Source organism: Bos indicus x Bos taurus, chromosome 2 (genome assembly GCF_003369695.1).
Source record: "Bos indicus x Bos taurus breed Angus x Brahman F1 hybrid chromosome 2, Bos_hybrid_MaternalHap_v2.0, whole genome shotgun sequence".
Classification (NCBI taxonomy): domain Eukaryota; kingdom Metazoa; phylum Chordata; class Mammalia; order Artiodactyla; family Bovidae; genus Bos; species Bos indicus x Bos taurus.
In genome coordinates, this window is record NC_040077.1 from 121314529 (window position 1) to 121339232 (window position 24704).

General features: G+C 41.9%; 1 protein-coding gene across 2 annotated transcripts in view; it reads right to left on the reverse strand.

Moving 5' to 3' along the window:
- Positions 1-3930: 3930 nt before the first annotated feature.
- The window catches only part of KHDRBS1 (KH RNA binding domain containing, signal transduction associated 1), a 33860-nt gene continuing 13086 nt past the window's right edge, over positions 3931-24704 (reverse strand). The window contains exons 3-11 of one of the 2 annotated variants that reach the window (XR_003506741.1): positions 23540-23656; positions 22174-22320; positions 19382-19515; positions 18391-18592; positions 17834-17901; positions 16990-17048; positions 14548-14740; positions 11886-11945; positions 3931-4614 (exon numbers count right to left, since the gene is read on the reverse strand). Coding sequence is in view for 1 of the 2 variants with exons in the window: in XM_027517507.1 (XP_027373308.1) it covers positions 14643-14740; positions 16990-17048; positions 17834-17901; positions 18391-18592; positions 19382-19515; positions 22174-22320; positions 23540-23656 (825 nt within the window). In the remaining variant the exon portion in view is untranslated. Of the gene's footprint in view, positions 4615-11885; positions 11946-13396; positions 14741-16989; positions 17049-17833; positions 17902-18390; positions 18593-19381; positions 19516-22173; positions 22321-23539; positions 23657-24704 lie in introns of those variants that run through there. The other variant, XM_027517507.1, reaches the window with a different exon arrangement.

Below are 24704 nucleotides of genomic sequence, written 5' to 3' on the forward strand. Positions count from 1 at the left end.
TTCTCCAAGCCAGGCTTCAGCAATATGTGAACCGTGAACTTCCTGATATTCAAGCTGGTTTAGAAAAGGCAGAGGAACCAGAGATCAAATTTCCAACATCCGCTGGATCATGGAAAAAGCGAGAGTTCCAAAAAAACATCTATTTCTGCTTTATTGACTATGCCAAAGCCTTTGACTGTGTGGATCACAATAAACTGTGGAAAATTCTGAAAGAGATGGGAATACCAGACCATCTGACCTGCCTTTGAGAAACCTATATGCAGGTCAGGAAGCAACAGTTAGAACTGGACATGGAACAACAGACTGGTTCCAAATAGGAAAAGGAGTATGTCAAGGCTGTATATTGTCACCCTGTTTATTTAACTTATATGCAGAGTACATCATGAGAAACGCTGGACTGGAAGAAACACAAGCTGGAATCAAGATTGCCCGGAGAAATATCAATAACCTCAGATATGCAGATAACACCACCCTTACAGCAGAAAGTGAAGAGAAACTAAAAAGCCTCTTGATGAAAGTGAAAGTGGAGAGTGAAAAAGTTGGCTTAAAGCTCAACATTCAGAAAACGAAGATCATGGCATCTGGTCCCATCAGTTCATGGGAAATAGATGGGGAAACAGTGGAAACAGTGTCAGACTTTATTTTTTTGGGCTCCAAAATCACTGCAGATGGTGACTGCAGCCATGAAATTAAAAGACACTTACTCCTTGGAAGGAAAGTTATGACCAACCTAGATAGCATATTCAAAAGCAGAGACATTACTTTGCCAACAAATGTTCATCTAGTCAAGGCTATGGTTTTTCCAGTGGTCATGTATGGATGTCAGAGTTGGACTGTGAAGAAGGCTGAGTGCCGAAGAATTGATGCTTTTGAACTGTGGTGTTGGAGAAGACTCGAGAGCCCCTTAGACTGCAAGGAGATCCAACCAGTCCATTCTGAAGGAGATCAGCCCTGGGATTTCTTTGGAAGGAATGATGCTAAAGCTGAACACTCCAGTACTTTGGCCACCTCACGCGAAGAGTTGACTCATTGGAAAAGACTCTGATGCTGGGAGGGATTGGGGGCAGGAGGAGAAGGGGACGACAGAGGATGAGATGGCTGGATGGTATCACTGACTCGATGGACGTGAGTCTGGGGGAACTCCGGGAGTTGGTGATGGACAGGGAGGCCTGGCGTGTTGCGATTCATGGGGTCACAAAGAGTCGGACACGACTGAGTGACTTAACTAAAGTCTGTTTCATCTGTAAAATTAGAGTAATTCCCACATCATTGTGAGGATTAATGACAGAGAACTAAACATATAGGAGGGTTGTCCTACATAGGAAATGGAATGGCTGTCACTAGGAGCTGGGGTCAAGGAGAACTTTAGGAAGAGCAAATCATCTTACCTTTCAGGGTGGCCTGCGATTTAGTCTGAGATCTTATTTTCACGCAATGCACATCTCAATCACCAGAGGGAGCTCAATACAAAGGAATCAGAGCTTCCAACCCCACACAAAAACTGGTGGGCAGGGCTGGGCAGGGGATGTGGAATTCTGGACCCAATCCAGAGCTTCTCTATGGTAGGGATAGGGCATGGAGCCAGGCACTCCTCTCTCTGGCTCTTTTGTTTCTTAGAGCCATCCCAAAGAGGATGGGGCATGCTGCTGAGAGTTACAGCTTTGCAACTCTTCTGATTTAGATCTTTAGGATGGGGTCCGAGGCGGGGCGGGCGGGGACTAGAAGAGTGAGGGCCAGATCCAGTTTCTGTATTTCAATCAAAAGAGGCTTTCTTTCATTAATTCTGTTCATAAGTACCAAATTCCTTAGAATCTCTCATGCCAGTCCAGGTTGTCTAGCTAGGCCTGGGCACCTTAGAAAAGGAGCTGGGGATAAAGCATGAGGAATGAGGGGCATGGGGGAGAATGGGAGGCCGTGCCGTGTCTAACACTCAGCCTCTATCTAGAGTGGCATCCACATTGCCCCGGGACCCCAGCCTGTAGGTCTATCGCATAGGTCTGTGGGCCCTAGGCTTCTCCAATTGCAACTAACCAAATGTGTTTCTTAGGATTTTTACAAAACCTTATCTTCTCCACTTACGGGTGAAATGGACTTTTCTGTTGTTGAAATGAAGGCCCAGAGATATACAGCAATCCACCCAAGATCAAGCAGTGCTCAAGGGCAGAACTGGGCCTGGAAAACAGCAGGAGCCGCTCTCAGGGGCCTGGGAGAGGGAAGGCAGGCACAGTAACAGCCTTCAGAACTACTGCAGCGAGCGCTGGCTCTTGGCCAGGCCTGTACCCGCCCCTCCGAGGCCGCTCGCTCTCCAGCTAGGCCAGGCTGCGGAGCCCCGCCCCCACACTCCTACCCCAGTCCCCTGAGACTCCATCACCCTGGCAACAGCCAGAGAAAGGCCCAGCTAAAATATTTATGGCTCAAAACAGTCCAGAGGCTTCAGCTGGGGAGAGAGGGGGAAAAGCTGATGTCATTCCTTCTCTGCTCACAGGGGAGGTGACTGACATGCAGGGCAGCTGGGTGGGTAGGCCAAGCCCACTAGGTCAGGGCTCCCTGAGGAAAATCCCTAGGGCTGCAAGTGGTAATGGGAAAAGGGAGCATGTGACAGACATGACAGGTGACAGGAATGGGTAAGAAACACAAGCCAGGAAAGTGGGAGGAAGGACACTTGAGTGTGGAACAGTATTATGCATAGACCTGTGGGATGTATTTCACACACATTTCAGTTGCTTTTCAGGTCCCATTCAATGGATTGGGATTTTTATCCTACTTTTATGGAGTGAACAGACCCAGAAAAATAAGAGTTAAGTGAGGAGCTGGGGTTTGAATCTAGATCTTGTCTGGCTTTGGCCCTGTAAATCCATGGTTTCTAAGTACATATCCTGTATCTGGGGTTGGAAGGTAGGCAGGGCCGCCTAGATTCTAGCATTGGCTTCTCAAGTAGTGACCCAGGCTCTGCACCTCCAATTTCCATGATGAAGATACCATCTGATTCCTGAACCCTTCTGCTTCAGATTTCTCCTCTGCCTACTGGACTGAGGCAGGTCCTCAAATGCTAGACGAAGCAGCTGGCCACAGATGAGGCCTAGGAGACCAAGAAATCAGGGAAAATGAAGCCGGAGCAGTCAACGCTGGATTGAAGGTCTTGGTGCAAACACAGATTGACAAACTCATCTCAGTTTGCCTGGGACTTTGCTGGTTTTAGGACTGAAAGTTCAACATCCCAGGAATCTTGTCTTGGGTAAACAAGGATGGTTTGTCACCCTAAATAAACCTCTCAAACACAATGTTTTACTGTTTCAAAGTACTTCTAGCTCTAAGAGTTACAAAAGGTCAAAAGCAGGGACTGTGAAGTCTGATAGCATGTTTTTTAACCTTAGGCAAGGTATTTATCCTCTTTGAGCCTGTTTCCTCATCCCTAAAAATGAGTATAGTGGATTGGAGGATTAAGTGAAGTAGCATTGTTTAAATGGGGTTCCCAGGAGGCACTAGTGGTAAAGAACCCACCTGTCAATGAAGACATGAGACGGGGGTTCGATCCCTGGGTTGGGAAGATCCCCTGGAGTAGGAAATGGCAACCCACTCCAGTATTCTTGCCTGGAGAATCCCACGGACAGAGGAGCCTGGTGGGCTCCAGTCCATAGGGTTGCAAAGAGTTGGACACGATTGAGCACCACCACCTTCTTCTGTTGGTGGACCGTGGGATGTTTCCACTTTAACCTCTCAAGATGCCCTCTGTAAAATCAGCCTACGGGCCTATGGCACTGGCACAGGAAACCAGAAGTGTAGCAAAGGCTGACTTTCCCATCCTTTAAGAGAAAACAAAAAAAAAAATAGCTAGCCCAATATAGCTGGAAGGAGAGTGGGAGTTAAGACAGGACACCTCCTTTGGCTCTCTCTCAAAGCTGATGAAAGCCACCAGAGTGGGATTCATCATCACTTGACTGAACCTTTATTGAGCTCCTCAGTGCCAGGTATTTGCTGGGGAAGGGATATAGTCCAGAGGTTAAGTGGGAAAAGCCCTACCCTATCCTTCAAGAGATTTTTGGACTTAACTAATCAACAGAGAAGAACAACAGGCTCTGAGGCTAAAGAACCTACCTTTTAAAGTACATGAACCTTCTTACATGGCTTTTCTCAGCCTGTTACAGAGGTAGTGACCAGCCACTCTCTAGGAGACCTCTGCAAGTGCCCAAGGCTGGCACCAGCAACACACATGTGGCAGGATGGGAAACAGGAGGCGGTGGTAGGGGGCTCCAGCCAGTTCTGCTGGAGACTAAAGGGAAGCAGGCAAACTGGGAATGACACAATTGGAGTTGCCAGTTTATTCACATCTAGGAGGCCATGCTGAGGATACTGTTAGTCCCCTTCAATCTTTCAGGTCCTGAGCAGGTTTAATTGTTAGCATCACAATCCCCTGTTGCCCTAAGGACTCCATTCTGGGCCTAGAGACTCTTAGGGGACTCTAGCTGGCTTTCTGTGGGTAAATCAGACAGATCAAGAGGTAGGTGGGAACAGACTGTTGATCTCCTCTCCTGGGTTTCTCTGTGCTCAGCAAATGCCCTCAGGCCAGCCTTGACACAGTAGACAGCTCTCCTGGTTTCCGGAGTCCTCTGATTGCTGCAAAGACATAGGCAAAAAAATTATGAAGCATGAAGCTGCCATACTGGGGGGATTCCCAAGCTCCCATCTGACCACTCTGCCTCCCTTACAATCTCCCCACCCTACAGCACAACCCCAGTTTACTGCATCCTAGACAAGGTTTTAGGTACACAGATGGGTAGAAAAAGAAGTCCACAGTCTATGAGCTCTCTTTTTGCTGTCAGTCAGCAATGAAAATGGAGCCTCACACATCCCATCCTTGGCCATGCCTGAGCTGAATGATCTGGGACAGACGCAACTAGACCTTCGGGGCCATTAACTACACAAGCATTGGAACCTCTAGCCATATAAAGAAGAAAATAATTTCTACTCTCTCAGAGATGTGAAAAAGATAAAGATTGTAACAAAAAGTTTTAAATCCTTTGGAAGCGAACGGGCATCTTCTCATAGCTATTAGTAGTACCTCAATCCTAGGCTCAAGGGTCCACTTTTTCTGGTTCTTACCAGCCCCTGATACTCAGCGTTATCCACTGAGAATTGGATAGGCGAGACACCCTAAGCCTGGGGCACAGGCCAGGGCCCTAATCTCATGCCAAAGAATGTAACTGTGCTCCTCATCTTAAAAAAAAGAAATGGTACTACCATCCCCTACTTGTTCAAGCCAGTAACTTAGGGCCCTCTTCTCCCACACCTAATCAATCATCAAATTATGTTCATTCTCTCTCTTAAAAGTCCTTGAATCCATTCATTTTTTGACACTTTCACTGATGTCACCCTAGCGCAGGTCTTCCTCAATTCTTTCCTTGTAGGTCTCCATAACCCATTCTCCACTCAGGAGCAAATGAAGTTTAAAAAGGAGAAATCTAACTGTGCTTCTTACCTCAGACTTCTGAATTCAACAGTCTTCAGTGATGAGCACAGCATAAGGCCCAGATTTCTACCTCACCCTGAAGCTGCCTCAGCCCTACCCTCTGCCTAGAATGTGTTTCATGTCCTTTCCCTAGATCATCTCCCAAACTCTCTGTCTAGTTAACTCTGACTCTAGATGTCAGCTCAAACATTATTTCCTCAAGGAAAATCTCAGAGTTGGTTAGCCCCTATTTAAGTCCTCACAGTACCCATTCTTTTCTTTCATAGCACCTATCACAACATAGATGATTTATGCTATTTAAGAGATTAACATGTTTAGTGTCTGTGTCCCTGGATACACTACAAGCTTCACGAGGTCAGGGACTAGTTTTATGTTACTTACTTACCACTGACTCTCCAGTGTCTAGCACATAGTAGGTGTTCCAGTTTATAATAGTGAATGTGTTAAAAAAATAAGATTGAGAGGAGTCATTTATACTGATCTCTGAGAGAAGCTTATGAAGAATCGTTATCAGAACACCAGGTATTTCTCTTTTTCAAAGGCAGATGCAGAGTTTGCTTCCTATATTCCAACCCCAGAGAGGCTGAGATATTGGGAGCACTCATTTTGTACCTAAAGCGAGGACATAAGTAGGAATCATGAAGGCTGAAGGAGCCCAAAGACAGCAAGAAGAATTAGCTCTGTATCTCCATCTTCTGGCTCAAATGCTTTACGTACCTGCTGAGGAGACTGGCTACCCTGAGGTGGTCCAATGTGGGCTCCAGAGCTAATGCAGGCATCTTAATGTAGTATTAAGAGCATAAACAGTACCCAAATTTCCAGCAACGTGTTCTACTTTGGTGATTAATCTGGGCTGACAGCCTCGCTGGACTCTGTCTGGAAACACCTCAAGTGGGCTGTCTTTCTTCAGGAGTCCCCACAACCTCTCCCAATTTGACTGGGAAATGACAAGGCCTCTTTGAAGCAAAAAGCTCCCTGGTCTAGGTGGGGAAAAAGCACTGTGATAGCTTGTGTGCCTGTACGAAAATTCCAACCTGCTCATTCCTTCCTGAGATGTAGCTAAAGACAACCAGCACAGCTTAGGTTGGGGGTGAGAAGTGCACCTACTGCTGAGAAGCTGCTGGATTTGTAGTCAAGGAATGTCAAGGAGCTAACCTCCAGCAGCATGGTTATGAAATTCAAATCTCTTCCAGATACAAAGTTCCTTCCTTTTAAAAAGAGAGCTACAGTTGGCAGAACACTGGAAAAGAACACATCCTCAGCCCCAGAGCCATAGCAGGCTACTGAGAAGACATATAGCCGGAGGGGTAGAAAATTGATTTTAGAGGTCAGTGAATATATCTGCTCCTCATTACCAAACAAATGGGTTTGGTCTACTGCTTGAATGCAGCCTCACTGGGAGCCATCAGGCCACAACAGGACTAGGGTGCAGCCCACCATAGGTCTTTGCTCCCAAGGGGCCTACAAGGGTAAAGACAGGGAACAAAAGGATGCGAGCAAGGCAGTGCACTGGCTTCCTCCCAACGGCTGCAGCCTCACACAGCTGTATGCAGCCTGTCTGCTCAAGGCTATTAAATACTCATTGGATGCCTGTTAGCTTTAAACATGCAATAACAATCCAAAGAGCAAGAGGTACATGAGGGTCCAGAGAGAAAAAGGGAGGGCAAAGAAGGATCTAATTTTTTTAATTTTAGGAATCCGGAAATCAAGCTAGGGGTACCACCCATCTCGTGTATCAAAGCTAGGAACCACTTCCAGTGTAAGCGAATCTTTTGGTGGCCACTGTAGACACAGAGGAAAGACCAGGAACAGAGAGACTTGGGTCTGAACTCCAGCTCATGGGCCCTGTGGTCATCCTAACAAGTGCATGTCAGTTTCCCAGGAAAACTCACTTCACAGGTTGTAAGAATTGCCCTAGATGCTGCAGTATGATACTCCCTGGACAGTTAGCTCAGAAATGGTGGCAGAGACTTCATTCATTCAAGACTTGAAAGTGGTTAAGCAAAGCCTTGCTTAGTAATTCCTTAAGAGTGTGGTTTTCATCAGTGGAGACTCACAGAGTTTTGGTCTCTAATTCACAGGGTGGGTGAAAAGGACAGTACATAGCATGATGCCCTCAACGTATGGTGAAGACCTAACATCCCCGCCTCAAACAGCCCTAACATCTGAGAGGAGAGATGGCTGTTCTTTCTGAAAAAGGCTTTTAGGTAAGAGGGAGCAGAAGCCAGGCATGAGGAGGGGAGAATACTTCCTTTGCTCTCCCACAAAGGAGTGATGCATATATGGAAGGTATTTACCGTCTGTTTCCTTTACTTCCCCAGCTCACCAGCGTGAGGGCAAACACAAGTGTGCTCAAGTCACTTTCCTGGTTAAGGCCTTAAAATACCTCCCTAAACTTCAGGACAATGTCCAAATTCCTTGACTAAAATTTAGCTTTTCAAAATCAGCACTAACCTACTCTCCCAGCCTCTGTTTATATAGGTGCTTAGCACATGTCCTGTTGAATGTTTTATACACATTAACTCACCCAACCTTCACAACAATGTAAAGTAAGTATTAAAATTTAAATATATAATTGTAAAATAAATATTATCCTCCCATTTTACAGATGATGAAACCGAGACTTGGGACGTCCCTGGTGGTCCACTGACTATGTCTCTGTGCTCCCAATGCAGATAGCCTGGGTTCGATCCCTAGTCAGGGAACTAGATCTTGCATGCTGCCAACTAAAGATCTGTATACCGCAACACAGATCGAAGAGCCCGCATGCTGCAACCAAGACCCAGCACAGTCAAATAAATAAATATTAAAAATGAAACAAAAACTGAGTCTTGGAGAGGATAACCCACCAAAGGTTCCAAAGCTAGTTACCATTACGTAAAAATGTGTGTTAAACTGTGTAAAAATGGGATAAAATAGTTACTTCACAGGTGGAGAAGATAGCGAATGGCATATAGTAAAGAATGTTAGAATTGACAAAAATGCAATTGTAGCTAAGTGACCTTTTTTCTCCGATTTTATCATTTCTGAAATCAGGACTCATTTTAACACTCATGAAAACAAACCACTTTGTCAGTTTAACTGACAGTATTTTTTCTTTCTGTGCACTATTTCATGATGCATCTCATAACACATGCCCTCAGTGTCAATGAAATATGGTGTTTATCTTAAAGCAGCAGCATGCTTTTGGCATAGAGAATGGGTTTTGGTGTACAAAATGCTAATGGGCACCTCCTCCATGACTTGTTATGCAACTGTGGTAAATTACTTCACCTCCCCTAGTAACAGCTGCCTCATTTACAAAAACATACAGTAGATAGTCAAATTAACTTTTTTTCTCTCTTAGCTTGGCAAAGCTGCCTATTTCCTCTATGTCACTTTCTCTAAAAAAAAGGCGGGGGGGGGGGGGCAATGGAGCTATCCGTGGTGATGCAGCAGATAAGAATCCGCCTGCCAATGCAGGGAACATGGGCTCGATCCCTGGTCAAGGAAGATCCCACACGCCACAGGGCAACTAAGCCCGTACACCACAACGACTGAGCCTGTGCTCCAGAGCCCGTGAACCGCAACTACTGAGCCCACACACAACCACCAAAGCTTGTGTGCTAAAGCCTGTGCTCCACAACCAGAGAAGTCACTGCAAGGAGAAGCCCATGCACTGCAACTAGAGTAGCCCCCGCTCGCTGCAACTAGAGAAAGCCCATGTGCAGCAACAAAAGACCCAGCTTAGCCATAAATAAATAAATGATTTTTAAAAATGGGGTCAAGGTCAATAATGGGAATAAACAAGTAATAAAATAAGTTAAAATGTATATTAAAGTTAATAGTAACTCTGCTGGCAAACAGTCGCCTGTACAGACTCATGCAAAGCACGAGAACATATCAAGAGGGAGTCCGCGTGCTGCCTGATGTATTCTAACTCAAATGATCTTTGGGTGACATACAGCTTCAGGGTTTGAGGTCAGGAAGGGATTACTTAAGGTTCAAACAACTGAGCAAAATACCCACCAGCACCACCCTTATCCTCCTAGTTCACTTGGTTCAGGAGCATTCTGTACATGCAGGCAAGAAGCCTTACAGGCCCTAACTCTCAGGTTGCTGTTCCTGAAATAAAACACAGTCTGAGTCTGTTTCACTCTTGGTGGCCAGAAAGCCCTAGTGGTTGCTAACCCATCTCCACCTACATTTTTAGTCTGAGACAGGAGGTGGCAAGTGGTGGGAGAGAGAGCAAGATGGACAAACCCTAAGGCTATTTGAATGCTGCCATATCCCTAGATAAGGAAGGGTGAGAGAGTTTCTTTAGCAGCAAGTGTCACTGATGAGTACCCTGGAAACCTTGGAAGGAGATGGGGAGAGGAGCAAAGGAGGTTGATGGTGGGGGAAGGGCATGTAGGGGCTCAACCTCTGAGCCTCTGGAGAAGTACATACAGCCAGGCATGGTAGCTACAACAGCCTCGTTTCCACGTTAGCAGCCTGCAGTGTTACAGGCATGACTTGGAGTCATCCATACCTGAGATCAAATGCCAGACCCACCAGTGACGAGCTCTTAATGATGCCAAAATAGTCTAATCAGCTATTGAGTAGCTGCTGTATGCCCCAAATTGTATTAATCAGTTTAAGTAATACCAACTTCAAAGGGGATAGATTTATACCTCTATGGTCAACTGATTTTCAACAAGGATGCCACGGTCTTTAAAGGGGAAGGAAAAGTCTTTTCAATAAATAGTACTGAGACAACTGGATATCCACATGCAAAAGAAAATGAAATTCCCCCTTCATATACAAAAATTAAAGCAAAATAGATCAAAGATCTAAATGTCAGAATTAAAACTATAACACTCTTGGAAGGAAAAAGATATAAATCTTTAGGTCCTTTAAAGAGACAATGGCTTCTTACCTATGACAACAAAAAGCATAAGCAGCAAAAGAAAACAACAGACAAACTGAACTTCATCAAATGAAAAACTGTTGCATGTTTCAAAGAAAATAAAAAGACAGTTCATAGAATGGGAGAAAATACTTGCAAATCATATATCTGATAAGGGTCCAGCATCAAAATATATAAAGAAATTACAATTCAATAATAAAAAGACAAATAGTCCAATTTAAAAATTGACAAAAGAGTTAAACATTTCTCTAAAGATGATAAGACAAATGGTGGTAAGTACATGAAAAGATGCTCAACACTGGTCATTAGAGAAATGCAAATCAAAACCACAATGAGATACCAATTCACATCACATAGTATAGGATAGCTATAATAAACAAACAAAAAAAAAATAGTAAGCGTTGGTAAGGATGTGGAGAAATTAGAAACCTCATTGCTGGTAGGAATGGTTTAGTTTCTGTGTAAAAAATTTGGCAGACCTTTGAAATTAAACACAGAGTTACCACATGACCTACCAATTCCTCTCCTAAGATATATATCCCCCAAATTAAAAACATGTCCAAAAACCCCACAAAAAACATATGTCCACACAAACTCTGTACATGAATGTTCACAGCATTATTCATATTGGCCAAAGCAGTAAATAAAATGTAGTACATGCAAATAATAAAAGTGTTTGACAAAAAAGGGGAAGTATTGACAACATGATGCAACATGGATATGGCTTGAAAACATTCTCAAGTGGAAGAAGCCAGTCATAAAAGATTATATATTGTATAATTCCACTTTATGAAGTGTCCAGAATAAGCAAGTTGATAGAGACAGAAAGTAATTAATGGCTGCTTAGACCTAGAAAGGATAAGAGGACTGTGGGAAATGGCTTAAAGGACATGGTATTTCTTTTTGAGGTGATAAAAACTTTCTAAAATTGATTGTGGTGATGACTGTAGAACTTTGTATATAATGAAAACCACTGAACTGTACACTGAGCAAGTGAATAGTATGGTATATGAATTATATCTCAATAATCCTAACATGTCTTTTAATTTGTATTAATAGGAGCTAACCTATCTGCAGAAGCTGCAAACTGGCAAGTGATGGCAGCATTTGGGTTGCACAGATGTTTTACAAGGTTGACACAGATCTAAGCAGACGGTAAACAACTGGCAGTATATAAAATCCAAATTTCTAGCTTTTCTTGAAAATCAGATCTAACAAGTCTAACAAGTAACTTTTAAAGCTGGGAAAGAAACATAAATGATCTTCAAATACATGATAGGATATTCCTGCAGTGGTCTAAAGCAGAATCAGTTTAAGTCACTAGAGCGACTCATTCAAAATGAAAGAAAACTTCTAATATGTGGAGCTATCTTAAATGAAATAAGTAGCTTTGGGAAGTAATATGTTTCCTATCACTGTATATATATTAGGTACTGAAATGTACTATAATATGCATAAACCACCTGGCACAACCATTTTACAGTTAGGATAAAAGTCCAATATCCTTAACAGAAAACCACCTTAACATACCTGACAAGGGTCTTCACTACCCATTCTATTCCAGGAAATGCCTCAGGACTTTTCAACCACCTGAAAATGGAGAAGTAAGAGATCAGTATTTTGAAGAGGAAGTTTTAAAGACATACAAAATAAAAGATAGAGATCCTGCATGCAGTTTACACATTACAGGAGAGAAACATGCAACTTTAAAGAAATTTTAAGTAACATTTCATTGTGAATATCAATACGGGGACCTAATAGGGGATAATCCTTGTACATTTTAAAATAGCTGAGCAGAAAGCTTTACTTTGGGGAGCAGCAGATCTAAACTACAGTCATTGAAATTTTACAATGTGTCATTTAAGATGTCAGACTTTGTGCCCAGGTTACATTACAGTTCACTTGTGATGGGCAGGATTATTAAGAGTTATGGCTAATTTATGCGGCAGCATATGGTTCTTCTTTTTACAGCTATTTTTATTAAACAAGTTTTGCAAAGTTTTAACATTAAAATTAACAGCTAAAGAATTGTTTATGCAAGTTGCTGTCACAGTTTATGTAAAAGAGAAATATGTGCTATTAAAATCAGACATTTAGGTTACCTTTGGTTTTTTGCGATGCATGTTAGCTTTACACATCCTGATTCTCTTGCGATAATTTTCCTTTAAAAAGGGGGGTATAGAGTGATCTCTTTTCATCAAAACAAGACATAATGCCCTGAAAGCTGACTTCAAACCATGGTTGAAAATTCAGTTATTTACACTTTATCACAATCTACAAATACATTTTTTTTGTTGGTGTGTTTTAAAAAGAAAAAAAAATGTCCATCATGCACTGCTGCAGGCAGCTTGGCACTTCATACAAGAGGATTTTTCACCCCCGAGCAGTTTAGAGTGCTCCCTTAGGGAAGGCATGAGAATCCTAATAATTAATGTGGAGGAGTAGAAACAGGGTCAACCAATTCCATCACTTCCTCTCTTGGTCTCAGAAGGTACAGAGCCAGGCTTCACACCAGATCCTGCCCCAGCCCAGTTCTTTGATTAACAGCATTTCTGGGATTGGAAGGGAAAACCCTTAAGGGCACCCAGGGTTTGCTGAATTGTCATCATCTACAGACAAGTGCTATCCCTTTCCAAGCTCACAGAGATGATTTGGTGTCACACTTAGGGCCACCTAGGGGCTCTACAAAAGGTGCAAACTAGAGTGACTGGAACTTTAAATACTGAGGCCTAGGTATGGAAACCAATCCAAGTTTTAGCTTAGTTTGATTCTTCTCTCCAGAAATCAGAGCTTGTGATAAGGACTGGATAAAACTTCTTTTAACAACTTCCAGGGGGTGAAAAAGCTTTGGTTATTTTTAAACTAAAACTTAACAACTCATAAACTTTTTTTTTTTGGTAAACTTAAAATAAAATCCCCCCCAACCACTTTTAAGAATGTCTCCAACTTTTAACAAGCCCATTAACTTTAGAGTTAATTTAAGTTTATTTGAAAGAGAAAACTATTTTATTGTCCACCCAAAAAAATGACAATTCATCACATTTACTTTGATTAAAAAAGGACTAAACTTTATTGACAAACTGCTGCAGACATTTTGACATAAGTTTAAGCTACCTATTTAGGCAGACTTACACATGTAGCATTTAATCTTCCAAGAACAAAATGGGAGGACGGTACAAATCCAATTAGGACTTTAACTTATGTACAAAGTGGATTTTGATTCCTTTTTCATTCAGCTGCAGTGTCCCTTTTTATATCATGCTAGTGTTGAGACATACTTGACTAACTTCCTTGGGAACAGCTCAATATTGATAACCGTCAACTTAAGGATATCATCAGCTTTTGGCCCCAGTGTCCAAGTGAGTTTTTCATGGAGTGTAGATCTCAGATGGACAAAATACTTTGTCTTTTGAAATACTGAAATGTTAATTATTAGAACTATTACTGAAAGGTTGTTCATGATTAAAAAGCTCTCCATCAAATTCAAGTGGCCAGCCCCTCTCCCCAAATCAACCTCTTTAGAAACTTACTTCCCGCTAAGTATCTCTCAACACTGTATGTCTGGGGCTAGATTTCAAAACCCACGTAATGAAAAATTCAGTTTTACGAACCTAATTTTGTTTTGTTTTTAAATCAATTAACGTTAAAAATTGCATCAACTATTTAATTCATTAGGATCTTTCATATTAAAATTTAACCTTAAGATTCAACCGCCATGTGTTTTTTTATATAAAGGAAACATTTTTAGAGACATCTGAGCTCACTTTTACATGGTGGCACCTACTGCCGTTAACATTTGTGATTTTAAATCTTAAACAGCCCTGAATTTTGAAATGTAGCCTAGTTTGGGATTCTGCAACTACAACTTTACGGGATGCCTCAAATCAAAACTAAGAGAAAGTTAACAAGCCTTAACTTCAGAACCTTTAAGCAAGCAATGTCACTTTTGAAACTAACAGGTTTGTGTTTTTTTTTTTTACTCAACTTCTTTTTTATTATAAAAGGTACATTTCTGTTTATATTTAAACAACAAAGAAAAAAGCATCTACACACTTAAAAAATTAATTCGATATTCCTAAATCTATTTTAACTCATTTTAAAATACTACATACAGAAGCCAGAATGCAGAGTTAAGAATGGAGTAAGGTGGGGAGAAGAAGGGGACCACGAAGAAAAACACTTAGACAATTACTTGTCTGTTGTGGGTAAAGCAACAGGAATCCTGGGAGATACAAGAAATCAGTAACAACTTTGCTCATAACTGATATTTTCCCCTCATGTTTGTTTTTAATAACGTCCATATGGGTGCTCTCTGTATGCTCCTTTCACCGGCCTAGCTGGAGGGGCCTTCAGCGACGGCCTGGTCCCATTCCAGTCATCCTGGCCTGTGGGGAAAAGCAAGAACAGTTTATAAACCATGTGCCAATGGCATTTTGGAATGGGCAGGTGTAGGTCACCTGGTAAAGATCACCAAACATGCTGCTTTGCTTCCAATGTCTTGCCACCTCCTCTGTGGTTTACTTTTTTACTCTGCTTGGCCCTCCCTGCCAAGCAGCTCAGGCAACTTCCCAGGTATAGGGCAGTTCTGAGTGGATGGCCAGAAGGAACAGTTCAGAAAGGACTTGCGGTGATGTCCAGGAAAGAAGCTGTCCATAGGCAACACGCATGATCTATATTCCAGCCCCCAAACCTGGATAAACCCAACACCTTGCTTCGGACAGTGAGGAATCAATCTCACTGGGGCTGCAATGCTCTTTCCTATTTCCAAAGCAGTTCAGGAGAGAGCCTCTAGTAAGGTGACAACTTCTGGAAGTCTTTCAGATTGAAAGCAACAGAGGCAGCTCCCTCTCCATGCAACAGCAAGTCAGATTTGCCTGTGGAGAAGTATCCTCTGGCTCCCTGGGAAGAGCAAGCAAGGATCACATTTCAAGAACCCTCCACCAGCAGAGCTGGCCCACTGCTCTGGCCGTGGGAAATACAATCAAATGTATCTATAGCACTCATTAGGAGAATTTATTATCTCATTTTTGTGCCAATAGTCCAGAGACGCTAAACAACATGACATGACTGCTATCCTCAAATGGTTTTCCTTTGTGACGGGGAAAAGCCTATAGCAAAAACAATCATGTACTTTTAGAGTTGATCTCTCATGAACATGAGTCGTTTATAAGTTTATTCTTTCCGCTCACCCCCAGACTTTACCCAGGCCTGCTATTTCTCTAGCTGCTTGCATTCACAAACATCTACTTCCATCATTCTAGGTCTAAAACCCCTACATGGATGTAAAGTTGCTATCTAAGCCTGTTTATACCTCTAGTACAACAGACATGTCCATCACTTTCTAAGTGACTTCTTACTGTACCAATCAGATAGTATATTTTTCTAGCTCTGTTTATAAAGGCAGAAATCAGAACAGATTAACCATGGCAGCATCATACCAGAAGCACAAGGAGCAGCCTGCCTGTTGCAGTGCAGTCTTTTTTCTAGCAAAACAGAAAGGTAATTTAGTGAACACTTACAGAGGTCCCATTTTACTGCTCACCAATGATGGGAAACACCCTGGGGCAATCATATCACCCTTCTAAACAGTGGCATATGAGCAGACCAATGCAGTGTTACAGATGGCAACTGTCCAGGACCATTTAGCTAGAGCTGGTAAAAACTGTTCCCCTGGACAACTGACTGGCTGCTAAATACTATGCTGAGGAGGTGAGGAGTCTGTCTGTGGGAGCTCTAAGAAGCTCTTTCCTCTTTCAGTTAGGTGTAAGGGAGATTGTCAACTACTATCTTAAATTGTCAACTGCTGAGTCCCTTGCCAAGGTCTCTGGACTTCCCACAGGTATGCCAGAAACATCTCATATTTAAAAGGCTGCTCTCTCTACATCTACTGCCACATGGCACTCCCTCTGGGGCCCATTATCACAGGTCCATAACTGGCTCTTGAGGATACCTCCTGAGCAATGTGTTTTCAACCAGGCCTCAGGAAAGGCAGTTTGGTCCTGCTGCCATTCCAGCATCTACAGCTCTCTTGGGATTAAGGACTAAGTTGAGATGTCTCCAAGACAGTAAGGAAGCTGAACTGTCTTGAACTGGCTCCAGTCCCCAGTTTCTAATCTAACAGGCACCTTTCTTGCCCTCAAACTGCTCTTGTCATTGGGTCTCTTTCAGCTAGCATTTCCTCTACACTGAGATTCTTTACAATGAGATCCAAAATTGTTTTTAAAAATGAGATGGGTCAGAAAAGTTGGATATGATTCCATTCTTATTATCCATCAGTGTGGCCTAGGTATCTTGCAGCAAAGGCTCAGCAACATAACCTAGGTCTAGCCATCTCCCAGCGTCAGCCGAAAAGCCTGCTGCTCCAACCAGCCAACCTGGACCTTAGCCCGAGTTTAGGACATCCGCTTAGCCACCCAAGAGTACACCTAACTCATTTCAATAGTCTTTCTTTCTACTACACACCACCCGATTTAAATAAGAGCAGGATTTCTAGTGTCACATCTATCAACATGTTGATCTTTTTATGAGGTTTCTCCTTAGGTACATGACTGCCTGACCCCCAATAATCCCGTCACCAGCATTCTTCTGGGCACTTACTTGCACATTTTGTCCCACCACAGAAATAAAGACATACCATATGCTTCATAAGAATCTTGAACCTCCCCATGTCCATAGTCATAATATTCTGAGTCCCTGAAAGTCAAAGATAGAGTATTAGAGCTATACAGCAACCATGTTCAGTTTTACCTTTCTCCCAAATGCTTCCATATTTTAGTCATTTTACTGAGGGTGCAAAACAAACAAAAGAAAGTTCATTCTACCCTCATCTCCAAACTGTAAAATATTTCCAAAACATGTATATACTAGATACTCATTTAAAAATTATGACAACTACAGCAAAGAAAAATGAATAGCATACAATTTAAAGTGAAAAAGCTCAACCCAAAAGCTCAGTGTAAACACACACATTCACAGGGCTCACTGGAAGAGAATAAGCAAATATGAAAAGAACTGTCTTGTCCCCACTGCAGAATTATGAGAGGCCTTTCCCAACACAGTTAACATACATATATATACACATACACAAAAACATGTTTTTTAAAAAAAGACCAGAAGAGAACCTGAGTTAAGTAATGGGAATCTAGTACCCTTTTAAACTTCTATGCAACTTTAATGTAGTTGTGACAGTTTAAAGTAACAAATCAAAACAATTTTAAGGCATTTTCCCTTTGTTCCCATATAGTCACAGCTAAGGAATTTTTCATATGCCAACCCCAGATTCTACATTATAATTTAAGATACACAGTTTTCCAAATCTGCAGATCCAAGTGTGTGCCTTACAGATGTCAAAAGCAGAGGCAACACCCTGAAAAGGTGAGCCATCTGCTCCTTAGATTTGTGCTGCCTAAATCTCTTAGTTCCTCCAACTCCCTCTATATCCCAAGGACACGAAACAGCACTCCCACTGCCTGACTCACCCTTGGCTCTGGCTGTAATAGCCTTCGTAGCCTTCATAACTCTGTTCTGCATATGTATCATCATATCCCTACAAACAAAATGAAATAGAAAAAGTCAGAATCACACAAAGTAGGTAAGGTAATATGGAGGGCTTATGAATGAACAGAACATGGAATTTCCCTCCAAAGTATTAACATCTGTTGTGGAATAGTCAAGAAAGAAACATTTAGAAAACGATCAATCAAATTAAAAAAACCCTTTCAGCTTGGGCAGGAAATAACGTTCAAGTTGAAGTTTATCAGCATTATCAGCAGTAGTAGGGGGAGTCTCCTTAGTAAAACACTAAATATCAAGGCACAGCTTATTTCCTGTTTCATCTACATTTGTATACAGTAAATTATACTTAAAATGGAAAAATCTTCTCTCATAGTTTAACAATCACTGCAACAGAAGAGGGCAGATTCTAAACCTTATAGGCAGTTCCTGCTACCTACATCAAGGGCCAATGCCCTGTCACTCAACTTCCTTTGACAATCTGTTAGCTATTAAGAAATGGCACATGGTCCAAACGTCTTACATATTCTTCATATGTTTCTGGTGCAGGCGGTGGAGGCAAAGGTATTCTCTGGATGCCTGCTGTCCGTGCTCTTGGTGCTGGAGCACCCCTCACAGTAGGTGGGGGTGGCACTCCTCGAGTCACAGTGGCACCTCTGGTAATGGCTCCTCTCACTGGTGTACCACGCACTAAAGCCCCCCGAGGTGGCCCAACGCCACGGCCCCTGCAGAAAAGAGTTTATTTTAAATGGATATTTTTAATAAATAGGCTACTTTCATGTTCAGATTTGTCTTAAAATTCTGGAGCCAGGTAGATTTTATGATGCCTTAAGTTGACTATTATCGGAAACAGAGGAATGGGGACTTCCCTGGGGGTCCAGTGGTTACGGCTGTGTTCTCACTGCTGTGGCCAGGGTTCAATTCCTGGTCCTCGAGTTAAGATCCCACAAGTTGTGCAGCACAGCCAAAACAAAACAAAACAAAAACACAGAGGGATGTGTAGGTAGGTAAAGGACCCATTCTGGAAGGTTCCCTAGGCCCATGGTGGACCTGTTAATATATTATTAGTGGAGAGTCTGTCTTGAGAGTCTGAATAGTCCATAAAGGTCAGTCAGCAAAAGTAAAATTCTAAAGTCAGAGACCATTTAAAAATGCTGAAAACTGTTCAAAATTAAAAAAAACAACAACAACAAAAAAAACAGCTTCAGCAGGACTGCTGCACCTGCTTACGGCCAAAGTAACCAAGATCTAAGATTCCACTCTTTTTTTTTTTGCTGTGCCGCATGACTTGCAGGATCTCAGTTTCCCTGACTAGGGATTGAACCTGGGTCACGGCAGTGAACGTGTCAAATTCTAACCACTAGACCACCAGGGAACACTCTAGAACTCCACTCTTGATGCAACATACACATCCGGAGACCCCTTCTAAGCTGGAGATAAGGGCAGCAGGAAGATAGAAATGGTACTAGCAGTCAGATTTACATCCCATTTCTAGCTGTCTCTATTATTTTTACCTGGGAACAGGTGGAGGAGGCGGTGCAGCTCCCCGGCCTCGCACTGGCACCCCACGTCCACGGGAGGGCTCTGGTACTCCATTCAAGTAGGAAAGCTCTAAAAATTGTTCCTGGCAGATATCATCCATCATATCCTGTGGATAAAAGATAATGAGAAGGAGTATTGTGCAACATCTCTACCTTCTGCTGAGAAGTCATCTAGCCCACATGAGCCTTGGATGCGAAGAACAACTTTGAAAGCCCAGATGAAATCTCAGATTATTCTCTGAAGTCAAATGGCACGCTACCTGTCACCTCTTTGAGGAAAATCTTGATGGTAGGCCCCTCATTGTTCAGATGAAGTTCTTCATGATGTGGTCCCTGCCTAGCTCTCCAGATCACTTCCATCCTCTATCCATGTATAACCTCCTTTCAAGCCATGCTGAACAACTTGCAGTTCAGAACATGGCATACTCATACACATCCATTCTTGCAAACAGTTTCCTTTTCCTAGAATAATAAAAGCCACTACCATTAATTAAGCTCCACAGCTGGGTACCATATAATAAGCCTTACATAGGGTTTTCAGTTTAATCTTCAAAATAATCCTGAAGTAGGCAGATCTTCCCATTTGGGAAAACAGATTCAGAAAGCATAAAGCAACCAATATAAGGACATAGAGCTAGTGAGTGGCAGATTCTATATGTTAATTCAGAATTACTTATCTCCAAAATCTAGGCTTTGAATCATTAATGTATCAATTAATCAGTATATTGTTGCCTTTTTCTGTCCACCTGAAGGACTCTAATTCTTACAAGATTTAATCAAAAGTATTACCTTACCTCTTTTGAAAAACTTTCTCTTGATGCCAACTCCTCACTCTCTCCTCTTTTCCCATGGCACAATGTAATCTTCTCTAAGCACTTACCACATCATTTAAAAATGTCTGTCTGTCTTTCTCACTAGGTTATAAGCTCTTCAAGAACCATTTCTGTAACTTCAGACCCAAGCATAGTATTCAGCACCTACTAGATACTCAACAAATGTTTGGGATGAACAAGGAAACTGAGGCTCAAAAAGTGATATAATAACTTGTCCAAGATGATTCAGATAAAGCCCCCAGTCCAGTGCTCTTCCTGCTGTACCAGTTTCTAAGGGAAAAACGGAGGACTCTGGTCATGGATGCAAAAACAGGCTCATTTGTTTTCTTCACAAGGAGGAGGAACCGAGTCAAATGCCATTTGTAAATCTTTTCACGTATTTCCCGATGAGAGCATTCAGTCTCAACACTTAGTGCATTTTTATATATCCCAGGTGCATACAGCTTCTAAAAGATTCTGGTCGCCACAGAGATGCTCCCTCCACCTCCACGCCCTGACTCTTCACCTCTTCCTACCTTACACATTTCAACTGTTTGAGACTCAAACATTAGAGAGTCAAGTGACCAATGATGGGCCATTTGCTCAGATTTCTCTAGCTGCCATAGCAACACTGAGGAAACCCAGATCTTCTTGGTAGGCTTCTTTTTTGAAGACTCACTTACATGGAAGTCTTGAAGATGTAGCTCTTTTATATGCTGAGATTAATGATAAAGAGAAGATGGGCATTCCTCTGCAGTTCTTCAGAAAACGGATGGCTCAGGATGCTTCAATACACACCTCAAAGAGTAAAGAAGCCCCTCAAGGGAAAATTTACCAGCTCTGAGTTTTTTCTAGGATATTTTAAATATGCTGTTTCAAGTTGAACATTCTAATGATGACATACTTAGAAGCAGAGCAGAATAGATATTTGAGACAGTGCTGGAATCCTTGGAGCTCAGCATTACAGAGACACACTGCCTAAAAATTTTTGCTCTGCCCATTCTCATATCCTCTGACAGTTCCAACTCCCTCATTTTACATGTATAAGAAAACCAAGAACTATGTATCATCTCTTCTCAGTTGATGAAAACTATGATGCGTACTCAATTCTAGTTGAATAGTACTCTAAATGCTTCCTAAGGTTCCAGAGTCTTCTTTGGTTGTTAAATATTGAACAGTAAGCAGTATGTTAACTCTGAAAACTACCAGGTCTTGTCAAAAGGCAAAAAGTCATCATTTCCTACTTATTCAAAGAATGAATAACCTCTGATCAGGTGGTAATAAGGAAGACAGGTAACCTGGTCTGTTCCAACTCTTCCAAGGCCTTAACTACATTCTGAAAGAAGCTATACACCAATCTGTTTAATGTCATCAACAGTTACGCCTACAACCATCATGCCTCCTTCAAATCAACTCTACTTGAGTAAACTCCTCCAGGATAGATTCTTGAATGCACTCAGGTCAGAATTTAACCCATTTACACTGGAGGCCAGATAACACATCATCAGACTAGATGATGCTGTTACCATCATCTAGACTCTCAGGAGTCTACACTATAACCCCTTAAGCACAGGGGGTTACAACTGCCTTCACCATTTTCCTATCATAACCTCCTGGTCCCATACTAGCACCAAAATAATTTATTGAAGACCTTGTTAAATCTTTTTAACCAAATGTTAGAATGCCAAGACACACTGTGGATCCAAGATATTGACAAAAGATACTGGCATACAACTAAAATCACATTAGACCAGGAGTGGTAGAGTGGCCTCGGGGCACAGTGGTTTGAGAAGTAGGTACAAGTAATGGACTACCTCAGAAAAATGAACATAAATTGCAGAAGTTGCAATTTCAGGTTATGCAGAGACCCTGGTTAAGAACCCCTGCCTTAGCAATAAGCACAAGATCCCAGTATTCTCTTGCTCAAATGATACAGGATATGGATTTCCTTACTGGTACTAGAAACTTCTTGACTTCCTCCATAGCATGGGCCATAAGAGCATAAGCTTCACATGGGGGTCCAAAGACTTCAATGAAGACATGCAGATCCATATTCAAGTGGGCATATTTGGGGTCTCCACCTTTGCGCAACTCTTCCTCCTGTGGAAAAATGCACAAAAACACCATTATCACTTGGACTACGGAGAAAATGACACCTTTACCATTAGGCCAAAGGGACAGTGAGAAATGACTCCAACACCTAAAAAAACCCAGTAAAGTATAAGAAAAAAGTAAAAGAAACTCTGGAGTATCGTAATTTACACAGTCTGCTAAACCTACGATTGGTCTGCTGCTAAAAGCTAACTGTTGTTCTGAATTGCTGGTGTGTTCACTGGAGCTCGTATTAGAAGGCACAGAAGAAACAAACGTAATTCCAGTCTCCATTCAGATAACAGCTGTTTGCCAAGCATCCATCCACTCATTCATTAATTGCCAAGCATTTGCTTTTAATAAACCCCAGGTAGAGCTGTTAATCACCAGCTCTTCGGATATGCTTGTATAGAGAAGGAAAAAAGTCATAACAGAGAGAAGAAAATCTCATGTACACCTCATTAAACAGAGTATTATACTTCAGCCCTAACTGTATTCATCCAGTGAGAAATGTTGGAGGAAAAAGAAGAGGGTCTGAGAAAACGTTCATCAATTAGGCTGCATACAAGGAGGCCTGAAAGAGTAAGTTTTTAGGCTGGAGCAGGTTATATCCCATCTAAAAAGCTGAATCTAGAAAGCTAAGACTATTTTGTTTTGGTGGGAAGTTTCTCCACACTTAAGAGTATAAAGAATACGGGGCTATGGCTTGGGGAAAAGTAAGCTCTGGATCCTACTGTCAGGATTTCTCATGGTTCCTTCTGTAACATCTTCCTTTAGCATGCCTCACATTCCAGCTGGCTATAAAACAAACCAGCCAACTAATCCTCAAACTCACCTGCACTCACAACACTACTGCTCACACTTTCCACACTAACTGGAAACAGAATGCTGTTCACATTTTAGTGTCTTTAGTCTGGGTAAGTTTCAGTACATTCAGCTTCCCCTTCCAAGTTTTCCTAGATAAGCTTACTAAGGCCAAAGCTGCTACTGCTATTTCTATTACTACACAGTGAAGTCAGAAAAAAAAAACAATTACCGGGGCATACCAAGGTTCTTCTGGGGTTGCCAAAGTAAATTAACTGGTCTATAATCTCTCACATCCAATGCGAATTTAAGGGAATCATTTTCAGTACACATGTAAGAACTAGCTTCCATAAGGTATCCATACTGGACTCTAGGCTACTGGAAGGCATTAGGGTGTCTTCTTGTCTCATTAATGTGAGCTTACCTTGGCTTTGTCTCTCATTGAGCCCTTTCCCAACACAGAAATCTTTGCACCAGTCTCTTCTTGCAGTCTTTTGATTGTATTTCCTTGTGGTCCAAGGATCTTTCCCACAAAATTGAACTGATAGAAAATAAAGACAGATTTCTAAATGTGTATGTTCCTATAAAATATTTCTACATGTATTATTTATCTTCAATAATCCTGTAAAGGAAGTAGAGTACTAACCACTCCCATTTTACTAAAGGATATACTGAAGTGGTACTGATAAAATTGATTAGCCAAAGGTTATACAACTGGAAAGAGGCTTCCTGGGTGGCTCAGTGGTAAAGAATCCATCTGCCAATGCAGGAGATGCGGGTTCGATCTCTAGGTTGCGAAGATCCCCTGGAGGAGGAAACGGCAACCTGTTCCTGTATTCTTGCCTGGAAAATCCCAGGGACAGAGGAGCCTGGCAGGCTACAGTCACTGGGGTCACAATGAGTTGGACATGACTGAGCAACTGAGCATAGCATGGCACAAAACTGCAAAGTGGCAAGTCTAGAACTTGAATTTCCTGATGTAGTGTGGTGCTCTTTCCAAATTATCACACCACAACTCTTTGTAATTTAACATACATAAACATTTTTAAGGCAGTTACTTTAGAACAGAACAGACATATGGTACCCTTTGGTAGTACTGGTCTGACTGATTAAAACTAGTTGTTTTAAAAAAAAAAAGGAGGAGGAGTAGAAACCATTTATTTAAAAGTGAAACTTTGGGAATTCCCTTGAGGTTCACTGGTTAAAACTGTGTGCTTCCACTGCAAGGGTCACAGGTTCCATTCCTGGTCAGGGAACTAAGATACTACAAGCAGTATAGCCCAAACCAAAAACAAACAAGAGCAAAAAAACTTTGAGTAAGAAATAAAATTAACTTATTTTTGTGTCACAAGGATTTGTGTTGTATTTCCTTTATTTAAACTTCAGCTCAATCTTTTGACAAAGAACAATTAGGGTTCAATTTTTTTCCTTTAAACTTGAAGCTAAACAAACACTTGAGAAGGAAATTCCTTTTTTGATAATAAAAAGATGGTCGCATTTCCTTCCTGGCTGTAGCTATGCTCTTGGTTGTAGGCCTGTGTGTCTCGCCTGCTGGATACGGTCACTACAAGCATGGGACAGAACCTTCA